Source organism: Poromitra crassiceps (assembly GCF_964638095.1).
Source record: "Poromitra crassiceps genome assembly, chromosome: 1".
Taxonomy (NCBI): Eukaryota; Metazoa; Chordata; class Actinopteri; order Beryciformes; family Melamphaidae; genus Poromitra; species Poromitra crassiceps.
Window position 1 is genome coordinate 131055513 of NC_139623.1, and position 12192 is coordinate 131067704.

The window sequence follows — 12192 nt, forward strand, 5'->3', positions numbered from 1 at the left end:
CTAACTAATAGATTTAGCTATATTTATAGAAATTACCACCAGCCCCACTAATAACGTTACTGTCTTGTGTTGATAATGAATCTAACAGTCGGAAATATGCCTAACGGTAGCCTACTGTCTGTTATGCTTACGGTACATTGTTTGACTGTTCCGTTTTTTTTAAGTTTGGACGGTAGGGGAGGTCCGGGACGAATTAAGCAGGGGGACGGAATAAGCTTGTCCTCATATACTATCTTTGACGAAATTCAGAAAGAGGATTTTTTTTCCCCATGTTACACTTCCTGGTAGCTCACTTCCTGTGAAAGTTCAGCTCGGCCAGTCAGTGGATGGCGGAGATATCCGCAAAAACGTTGCCTTTTCGTCTTATTTTCAAACGGGAGTAAAATATTGCAAACTGTGTATTTTTCTATTAGCGTGTTGGAATTTATTTATTTAATGCTGCTAACGCTATTCATCTGTTAGACCTATCGGCATGGCCGTAACTAGCTATGAGAACGGGGAGGTCCGGACCTCCCCTAATATTTCAGAGATTTTTTTTTTTTTTTTGCCTTTATTTAACCAGGTTTGTCCCATTGAGATCAAAGATCTCTTTTACAAGAGAGACCTGGCCAAGAAACAGCAGCAACACAAAGTTACAACAAACAAACACATAAACACATACAATTGAAAAACATTAAAATGATCAAATAAAACATTTGCATACAGACAGCCTGTTCTCAAGAGATTTTACCATAGCCTTAAAACCATTTAAGGTTACTAAGCTATTAAGTTTAAGATCAGACTGCAGACTGTTCCATGCGGTGGGTGCAGAGAACCTAAAAGCTTTCTTCCCCAATTCAGTTTGGACTTTGGGAACAGAAAATTGTAGAGTGTCCTGAGAACGAAGATTGTAAAAAAATAAAACAATCTGCATGGAAAAGCATGAAAAACACGGGATCGCTTTTATTTTGAAACGAAAGGCAGGTCAGGCAGGAAGTCATCTGACGCCGCGTCCGCGGTAACTTGATTCCGAGAGAGCAGCAGCATGGTGGTGAGTGATGACTGTCTGTCTGCCTGGCGAGATAATTGAAGGTGAGCGAGCTGCGAGACAGTGAGCGAGTGAACGACAGACAGTGAGTGACACTGACAGATTTTTTAGCAACAACCAAGAAAGTAAGTGTCTAGTCTGTCTCTTAAGTAATGTTACCTGTGTGACACGTTGGGATGCTACTGGCTAATTATGCATGATGCCAATTGCCAAGCTCCCGAAGTCAGGTATGCAGGTGGCTATATGCATGGTTTCAGTTTCATGACCCAATAAGTAACAAAAAGAGGTGGTGTAAAGTTAAAAACAACATAATATATTTTATTTTATTTTTCAATCGTTCCTATCAGGAATAAATAAATGTCCCTCTGTATGTTTTTTTTATTATCGATGATGACTTTGTGTGTTGTGTACGGCTTGGGTTGTGTACCTGTGTTTGTAGGTGTCATTTTGATATGAATTTGGCTAAAACAGTTTGTGTTTGTTAGTTACAATTATGTTGACAGGAGAGCTGAGCAGGTGGTGACATGAAAGAGAATATACTGAATAATGACATCACAACAGTATAATCCTAATGTTGATTTAAAATGATATATTACTCTAAATATGGCTAAAAAAGGGGGGAGAAAAACACAAATTTTTTCGTAAGGGCGCCGCCGAATCCGCCTCCCCTTGCTGGACCTCCCCTATTTCGGAACCCTGGTTACGGCCCTGCCTATCGGTAGACTACAGCTCAATGATTGTTTTGTGTGTAATGTTAGCATATCCTTTGTGTTAGCTTAGCTTTCATCCAGGGAAACGCACGGGGGACAAATAAAGCACTTTGCTCCAATTGCCTTGACTAGGCTATGCATTTATCTGGCATTTATCTGTGCTTGCAGGACAATGCCTCGCATAAGGAAGAGGACCACGGATAGAGGGCAAAAAAATGCACACATTCAAATATTTCTTTGGATAAGCCATTTAAGGGAGGTAAAATATTGATCACATCAGCAAAATATATAGATAGAAGTTATAATTATATTAATTTGCAACATATAACATACTAAAATGTATTTCATAATACCGTAAATTCCGGACTATAAGACGCACCGGTCTATAAGCCGCGGGACCAAAATTGACTATTTTTTTCTTCTATAAGCCGCACCGGTCTATAAGCCGCGGGTGTTTTGATGTTTAATTACCATATGAAAGGGTACGTGCACAGAGAGGAATGTCGGGAAAGCGATGGCTGTTTGGGGAAGCTCCCATTTATTAACATTTCAACAAAACAAAACAAAAGTCAGGTCACTAATCCCCAGACAAAATCACACAACAATAGGCTATATGTGCAGCAAACCTGTAACCAGAGAAGTCAAGTCACTAATCCTCGTCTTCCTCTTCTTCCTGCGTACTGAAACCACCAAAGTCCTCATCTTCAGTGTCGGAAACGAACAGGTTCAGGGTGGCTTCGTCAACCACTCTCCTCTCTCCTTCATTGTCACTCAAAACCGACGAACTCCTCTTCATCACTGTCGGCATCGAACAGCCTCTGAAGCCTCTGACGGCCCTCAGCGCCAGCTGTGGCGGCGTCATCCTCTTCATCCCGCAGCAGTCCAGCGTTTTGGAACCCGTTGGTGATTGTGGATGTTTTCACACTCCTATAATATTCCGTGCTGAGACAGTTCCTCCTGCTGCACCGTCCAACGCCTCACCATTGACTCATCGATGCCCAGGTTACGCGCGGCTGCTCTGTTTCCCTCTTTTAATGTGAGATTGACTGCTTTCAACTTGAAAGCTGCGTCGTGTGAATTTCTGCGTACCTTCCCCATGGTAAGTGAGAGTGTTGCTTCTACTGCTCGTTCTCATGCTGTCGAGAACGAGCAAAGCTTTTTTTTGGTGAAAGAATCCTCCAGGGCGCTTCTTGTTAACAGTCCGAGTGAGTGGCAGGTCGAACGTCAAAGGCACTTCATCCATATTTATGATCTGCTCCGGTTCGATGGAATATTCCTTGATCTTCCTTTGTGTGAATTCGCCGAAGTTTGTGATTTTCTCCTGGTAGTCGGGGGAGGGAGTTGATGGCCGAGTGGCCGTTTGCTTACCGTAATTACCATATGTAAGTGGTCACGCACAGAGGGGATTGTCGGGAAAGAGATGGCTGTTTGAGGAAGCTCCCATTTACCGTATTACCGTAACATTTCAACAAAACAACATAACACAACACCACCGTTGTTTATTTTTACAGTGCACACAGTGTCCGCGGTGTGGTGAAAAGAGGGCAAGAGAGGAAATTAAAACAGAAGTGGATTTATAGTTAGAAAGAGTGCTAAAAAAGAGAGATTTTATTTGTATTTTTTTTTTTTTTTCTGAAAAAATCCATAGATAAGACGCACCGTTATATAAGCCGCAGGGGCCAAAAAACGGGAAAAAAGCCGCGGCTTATAGTCCGGAATTTACGGTACTTAGTTTCTTAGATGACCAAAAGATGAAGGAATTGTATGTTAATGCCAGAAAAAAATTGTTACCTGGCTGTTTTTGTGCCTTTTTCACAACGGCTACATTAGTCCCCCGCCTGTGCTTTATTTGTCCCTCCACTGTGGGACAAATGAAGCATTGCGCAGCTTCTGGTTGCTGTCTGATGACGTCTGATGTATTGACCCGTGGAACGAAACTACGGTTGGTAATGCCAGAGGACATGTGTAGGTTACTTACATAAAAATATTGTAACTCCAGCTGAAACAATCTTTACACAATGACAAAAAAAACAAAAAGTGCTTAATTCCTCCCGGACCTCCCCTACCGTACATACAGGGGGAGCAGGCTATTTCCTGGCTTGTGCTAACATGAGTATCCACTTCCCGCAGCCAGTAGGCTCTGACTGCAGTTGGCTGCAGTGGGACTGCACATACTAGTAACGTTAGCTTGATGCTAATCGCGGCTAACTAATATTAATTTACATTTATAGAAATTACTACCAGCCCCACTAATAACGTTACCGTCTTGTGTGGATAATGAATTTAACAGTCGTAAATATGCCTAACGTTACTGTTATGCTTATGAAACATTGTTTGATTGTTCAGTTTGGTCAACTCCAGGCATTACACGGTACCGTACATACAGGGGGAGCAGGCTATTTCCTGGCTTGTGCTAACATGAGTATCGACTTGCCCGCAGCCAACGCAAGCCAAAACACGACCAAACATGCCACAATAACGTCCCCTAATTCATCCAGAATCCTTCCTGGGCATCTCGAGGCTGATCTGACCCATAAATTGTCCAGGTTGCCGTTTTCAAGTGACTTTTATGAGTTAACGTTACAAAGCAACGAACAGCTCTGCTGTTGCCAGGCAACTGCTTGTGCGCGAAACATCTTACTTATAGTTTTAGTTTATAATAATACCCTTGATTTCTGTCAACTGATAGCAGGAATAAGAGGTTTGCATTGCCACACATGCATGTGCTATGGCCCATGCAGGACTGACTTCTAATTGAAAACTATTGCCTTGATTAATCCTTGGACAGTTATTTCTAATAGCTTGCGTGAGAATCCCATTTCAAACTCAGAGCCAACCAGTCACTGCTGCCTTTGGCTCAGTAAGGTCTCGTTATCCCACCATTTATGAATTTCTCCAGAACTCTGTCGCTTGAGCCGGAGGCAGGCCCGGTTTAATGCACAGGCTTACGGGGGCTAAGCCCCGGGGCCCGCTGTCTAGGGGCCCCGGGGGCCCCTAAAAAAATAAAAAATAAAATTACAGTGCACCTGAACGCAACATGCAATATGGAAAATGGAATAGTTATTCCTCTAAATATGGTTTCAAATGCCCAAAATTATTTCGCGCCGGCGCCAGCCCTCGGCCCTCAGCAAAATGTGGCCCTTGGTGAAAAGTAATTGGGGACGGACCTCTGGCATACTGAATGCTGAAGTAGGACTGGATGCATAATGGTGATATGAGACTAGAAATGGTCTTAGATGTTGGATATGGTGATAAGTGTCTAGTATTCCTGGTTTTAAAGGCTGCCTTACAGTAAAGTGATGTAATTTCTTATCAGACTGTTCTAGCTGTTCTATTATTTGCCTTTACCCACTTAGTTATTATTTCCTCATTAGAAAATGAACAGCCCCGGGGCCCATGGTACTATTAATCCGGCCCTGGCCGGAGGTGTGAGTACACTAGATTATTTTTGACCAAACCTGTGTCCAGTGAGCAATTCCCTCCACATGCATTCTGAGGAATGTAGAACATTTCTCTGGCCAGCCTTCCTCCTTCGAGACAGACAGACAGACAGACAGACAGACAGACAGACAGACAGACAGACAGACAGACAGAGAGAGAGAGAGAGAGATTATTCATCTTTGGAGAGTTGAGCATATTCTCATGTTCTGCAGGCCCTTTGACATGTTGCCCATTTCAGTTGTGCTATTAATTTATTTAAGTGGACTCTCAGAATACTTAACATGGGATATATATTTCATTTATTAATTTATCTAAGTTGACTCTCAGAATACTTCACATGGAATATATTTATTTATTCATTTATTTAAGTGGACTCGCAGAATACTTCACATGGAATATATATAGTTATTTAAGTGGAGTCTCAGAATACTTCACATGGGATATATAGTTAATTTATGGATGATACTCAAGTCCAGCTTTTGACGTTTCAGAGATAAAATACATTGCACTTTGGGTGAAATATTGGTGAGTTTTTCCTACTTTCTCCAGTGACTTTGACAATAAAGAAAATAATCCACTAAAACAGAATTTTATTTATTTTAAACACTAGTGTTTGAAAATGAATGATTTATACTTTATTTTAAACCTCAAGAACTCTGTCATCCATTAATTAACCATATGCCATATGTGCTTATGTATGGAGAGTCCAGCCCACATTCTAATATGCCATTTAGTTCAATTAAGATCTAGTGAAGGGATATGGTGTCAGCTTTGCTCGCAAGGAGAGAAAAAAAAGTTTAAAAGGAAAACATTGATAAAAATTGCTTAAAGAATCTAAATCTAATGTCTGAGTGAAGAATGGACAAAATGATAAGAAATTAGTTATATTTGTGCAGGTGTGGCAGTTTAGCCTAAGAAAACAAGTAGAATAGCCTACTTATGGAAACTCAATTTTGTTTTTGTATTTTCACATACATTCATACAATGTTGCTTTCAGTTTAATAGAATAGATTGCATTGCATATAACTCAGACTAAACATCCAGAATAAATGCATTTTGAAAAAACAACAAACTTTGCAAAAAGTCGTGAGTCTGCATTTTTGCAAGCCACTACATTTTATCCTACTGTATTAGCTCAGTATCATAGCCTATGCCTAATGTCCTTACCAGTGATATCGAACCAGACAGGTGTGCTGGACTGACGCACAGCGACCACTCCCACAGGCTGAGCTACTGCAGCTGTCTCCAAAATGGAGAAGTTGTAGTACTTCTGGGTGAACAGCAGGGGCAGGGGCGAGGGGACAGGCTTGCAAACCCACTCTACATGGAGTTTGACGGTGGACCATAGGGGGGGGTCGCCATTGTCTTCCGCTTTGATCTGAAGGAAGGGATGAAAAACACCAAGAAATCACATTATAGAGCTCATCCGTCTAGGACTCGTACTGTAAATCCATCAAGAGGGCCACAATTTGTTTTCCGCTACCAGAGGGCCAGATTTTGACCGTGCACTTAGTAGGATACTGTACCTAATGGCATCACTCAATTACCCAATTATAGCTACTACAGTAAGTTGATGAAAAGTACTAAATATGTACTGGTAATCAAAATTGATTATACAGTGTAATTCGCTTATACTGTAGTGATCACGGTTATAGTGATCAATCACTTATATGGATCAAAAGGCTTGGTCCCGAATCATTCCTATACACATGCTGTTTGAATAATTTGCTTATAATGATCAATACTCCACTTACAGTGATCATTTGGGGCCTTGTCACACCTGAGAACAATGTAAAAAATGTTTAAACTACAGTAATGCTATATATTTTTTACTTACAAACTGCCAAAAATGAGCCAACGAGCTACGGTAGTGATACTTGGTGCATGTCTGATTTGTATGTGGCGAGATCACTGTCTGTCTGTCTAGTGAAACTGTCCATTTCATCACTTTATATGTAATGGACTCACCCCAGTCAACAAAATAACCCGAATTGCATCAAATCACAGATGTTTTTAACAGGTAGATGATGTGATGGTGTCGTTATGAGATAGGGATAATATATACAGTCAATAGAGATAGCTCTATCCAAATTACACATGGGGAGAATTACAGCATACATGTACCGGTATATGCCTCACGCAAACTATATTACAGGGACTGCAAGATGGTAATCTGATTGCTTTAATTGATCTAATGCCCAGGCATTGCCAGGGCACACCTGTGAATAATTCTGGTGGTTAACACCACCCAAATCCCGTTTGCGCCGTGCACAAATGACTTGGCACCCCTCCAATTTGCGACTGCACCCGTTGCTGAGTTACGCACCCCCGCCGAGTATTGCATCCCCACCATAATTTGTGGCTGTTTAACAGGTAGGTCACGTCTACCCAAACAATTATATCATTTTTAAACAGTTACGTTTCTGTATAAATCATTACAATATGCTCCCGTAAGGTGAGGATGCATTTTGCGGCAGTGGTGCAAAACTCGGCATAACACCTGGAACCAGGGGCAGACTGGGATCATAATTCAGGCCGGGCATTAGATACCAAGCAGGCCAGGCCGATACGGTCTGATGCGTGCTGGCTGGCGACCTTTGGGCCGCTTGAAGCCCAATTTGGGCCGTTTGAAGCAAGATTTAGTGAATATAATGCTAACGCGATGATACATGTTACCTATTTGTTCACTAATAGAAACATCAACATTGCCTAGATAACTGCAAGTATAATATGAAGAAGTAAAACCAAAAACATGCCTCTGTACAAATGCTTCACAGCAAATTTTATTTAACCCATTGATACCTGATGCAGCATTTGTGTGTGTATCCCTTTAAGACCGCGTCACGCGGTTCACGGTCTTAAAGGCATACACACACAAATGAGGGATATACACGCAAATGCTGCATCAGGTATCAATGGGTTAAGGAAGAGTGATCAGATCGTGCATACTGCGTTATTCTCCACAGGCTTAAGAACTACACGTCATAACAATAACAATAATAATAAACATTGACATATTCTCAGTTTCATTAAAGGGCCCATATTTTGCTAATATAATGTATTATTATTTTATTGTTGGCCTCCAGTAGAGTAACTTATTGCATCATTCATAGTTTAAAAAACTCAGTTTATCTTGTACTGGCTCTCACTGTCCCCTTCAGTTCAGCCTCTGTCTGAAACGCTCTGTTTTTAGGTCCTGTCCCTTTAAGAACCCCCACCCTCCGAAATACTCCAGGCGAGCAGCGGGGACCGGGGTGAAAGTTTGTTTGCGCAAACCTCTGCCCAGACAGAGGACCCGGACCCCACGTTGAGAACCACTGCAAACAAAAACAGCAGAGAGACAGAGAGAGAGAGGGAGAGAGAGGGAGAGAGAGAGAGGGAGAGGCAGACGGAGGGGACACTGCACGTTTGGCTGCAGCAAACACAGCGTCTCACAGCCTTGGAGATTTTCTCAAAGGCGAGGAGTGACGATTTGTTTGGTGTGCCGTTTTCCTCCAAGCAGCCTGACGCTGATTTTCCCCTCTCTAAACAGAGCTCGAGTTGTTATTTCGGTCTTTTTCAAAATTATTTTTTCATTTTGTAGTAGTAATGGTGCATATTTATCGATACAAGCAGTGTTCTTATTCCAACATGAACCAATAGTATGTTTAATACTAGATTGAAATGAGGCCAGAATGCAGAAATCCCACACTGTCGCGGCAGTCTACTGGAATGTCAGAACAGGGAAGGGAGGGAGGGGCAGGGCGCTCGCTCCGCGGGCCCGGGCTAGGCTTGGCAAAGTTGGCATCACCATGGTAACAAGTCCTTACTGACGTCACTAGAACTATGGTTCTCGCACAAAATCGGCATAAATCCATGTCATCTCGTCTACGAGAGTTCATGGGCGGGAGGGGGGGTTCATGGGGGTAACATTAAAACACTTTCACATATTTATTTGAAGCTTAGCCCATGTTTAATATGACCATCCAAGATTGTAACAACATATATATGATACAAAATTAAGAAATGCATAATATGGCCCCTTTAAACATCTTCCTGTTTAAGCAAGCCCCTAGACATGGTAGTGTGTTCTGCTCAAGCCCCAACCTTTGTTTCTGAAAAATTAGGCCAACAATGGATTTAGCCTCTATAGCCTATAGCCAAGTGTTGAGCAATGCAAAACTCAAGGCTCCAACACAAGAGTCCAGAAATGAATGAGTGACATCACGGTGGCTCTGTCCATATTGTCATACCGTCTATGGTTCCGAGCTTCTGAGTCCAATTTTACAATGAGATGCACCCACTTTAACCCTGAGGTGTAATTATTACTTCAGACTAACTAATAAGTAGGCTAATAAAACCACTAGTAAACCAGTAGGCGGCGCCTGGCCTGCTGTTCAGTGAGTGGCCTGACTGCGGGCACACACATCCAATTTTTTTTTTTTTTTTGCAGGCCAGGCCACCAACGTGCCCAATTATGCAGTCCGCGCCTGCCTGGAATGCAAATGCGAGGCGGACTCCTATCGTCCCTGCCGAAGAGGCAGGGAAGATACTACCATAAGAGGCACGCAAACCGGTGCGCAAGTGATAGCGCCTGTAGGACAATAGGGCCCATGGATACTAAATTATTGTGAACTTAAGTTCCAAAAATGTATCAAAGGTGACATCTTACCAACCTGTCTCCTCTCACACAGAAGGCATTTACCATTACACTGAATTTGATGTTGTATTCTTTGTATTTAAGGACAGTGTGCTGAAATAGAAACTTAGCTTGAATGTTAAATTCGGATCTGCCCCTTCGCCCCTTATCTCAACACATGAGATGTATACTCATCTCCACTTCACTTACACTGACTCTTTGTCCAACATCTCATCATTTAATCATCTTTCTCTGTCCTTACTATTGATCTCAACAATCACAGGTTAATGTGGTGGCTGACCCTGCTGGCTTGAAATGGATTGCACAGCAGTTCAGAAACCAGATTAGGGGCTCTATTTTCCCACAGGCCTTAGGCGCAGAAACTGGCCTTAAACGCAAAAAAACACGCCTTGCGCCTGCCTCGGGAAGATAGCAACATGGTTTTAGGCGACCAAATGCGCTGTAGGCTAAACAGGCGTGGCGCAGTGGCAGAATAGGCCAGAATGGGCGTTTCGGCCTTAAATACCGGCCTAATGATATCTTCCTGCCTGGCGTTAATTTAGCACTTTGCGCTTTTGAAAACCAGGCCTATTCAGTGCGCCGCGGATATTCCAGGCACAGCTGCTCTGCTCTGTGCCTCTGCTCTCTGCTGTGCCTCTGCTCTGCTGATCTCTCTCTCTCACTCCCTCGTTCAGACAGGGACGCACAAGTCCGATAGAAAAAAGAAGGTGTTGTACCGTACATAGTATAACAACATGACAGTTTTTTGTAACATGACAGTTTTGAGCCCGTGACATTCAGAGGCTGTTGCATCATTCTACCTGTGCAGTGGGGGACAAGAAAAGGCGAGAGAAAACGAGATCATTCTGCCCAAACAAATGTTCACTGCCTGGCTTCCAAAGGCAGAAATGTGAAATCTCCCAGCATGCATTGGGCTAATCCATTTAGCTAATAAATAGCAACCAAATGAGCCGAAATAGATATAAAGGTAGATCTAAATAATGTGTAATGGTAACACAACCTGCAATTGTAGAACATTTCAATATTGGACCAAATAAAACATTGAAATGAAAACACCACCCTATGTGAAACATATATGTCATATTGGGGCTATATTGCAGATTTAATGTGATTTAGATGAGTGACAGTGTAACGCGGTTCTACTGTCATGTCCTACTGTGATGTCCGCTCCAATAAATTGGCTCTACTTCACATTTTAGTTTTACAATAAAAACACATTTATGCAATGACTTTACATAATGTAGGCTAAATTTATGTGCAGCATCCTACCTGTGCAGCAGTGGAGAAGAAAAGGTAGCAAAACAATATCATTCTGGACAAACTTTCACCAATCTAATTAATCTCATCATAGGGATAGGCTATATTTTTCTAGCTGATGCGTTTAGAACATTCTTTTCACTTTGATCTTGCTATAGTGTAGCGTATTTACATGCTTGCAGTATTTAAACTGCAGTTAGATTGGTTTGAGAATAATATGGAATAATAGCCTATATATGGAGACAGACAGAGGGGATAAAAGGGAGGGGGGGAGATCAGAGCCCTCGGCTTTTCTGAAGCCGGACTGGATCGCTCCGTGGAATTGGAGCTGAAAAGTGAAGCATGTGATTTGTTTACTGCACTTACCCAATGAGCAGATAGTGTATAATTTTACGCTTAAAAGGCAGTGTTTGGAATAACGCCGTTTAAAAGAACGGCGTTAGGTAACGCCGTTATTTTTTCAGTAACGGGGTAATCTAACTAATTACTGTTTCCATCGTTACAATGCCGTTATCGTTACTGAACGCTAAATGCGGTGCGTTACTATGAAATGATTGAGTAAACTACGCGTAGCCTACACTAGTGTTGTCAAGTGAGGAGACCGGGTGGGTAAACATAACGAGATAAATGATTATGATTGGCTAAGGCAGAGTCATGTGTTTCATGGTAGACAATCGGAGCCAGTGTTACACACGAGCCAGGAGTCAGGACACGGGCGACACACACACACACACACAGACACACCAAACAGATTCGAGGAAGCAGCAGAAATGGCGAGTCCGGAGTAGAGAGCTGCGCGGGCCTGAAATTTCGGCCCGAGCCCTCCCCGGCCCGTGACATGCAGACCCGTGCCCGATCCAGCCCGTTGCGAGGCCCGAAGCTAATATTACGATATAATGACACATCTCTCTCCCTCTCTGTTCCGCGTGCTGCGTTGCCGCGTGGCCGTCCTGCGCAGCCTCTCTCTGTCTGTCTCTCTATTTGACTCTCTCTCTCTCTCTCTGTGTTCGGGAGCTGTCCCGTCGCTGTACATGGACGGACACGGCACAAACGGCTTGTTTCTCTCTCTATCTCTCTTCGGGAGCTGTCTACAGCTACTAACGTCACGTGAGGGTCTG

At 42.7% G+C, this 12192-nt stretch overlaps 1 protein-coding gene across 1 annotated transcript in view; it reads right to left on the bottom strand.

Moving 5' to 3' along the window:
* fat3b (FAT atypical cadherin 3b) overlaps positions 1–12192 on the bottom strand; it is a gene marked incomplete at both ends in the record, with an annotated part of 214011 nt that overhangs the window by 148189 nt on the left and 53630 nt on the right. The window contains 2 exons of the mRNA XM_083633105.1: positions 5196–5267; positions 6346–6556. Coding sequence (XP_083489231.1) covers positions 5196–5267; positions 6346–6556 — 283 coding nt within the window. The remainder of the gene's footprint in view (positions 1–5195; positions 5268–6345; positions 6557–12192) is intronic.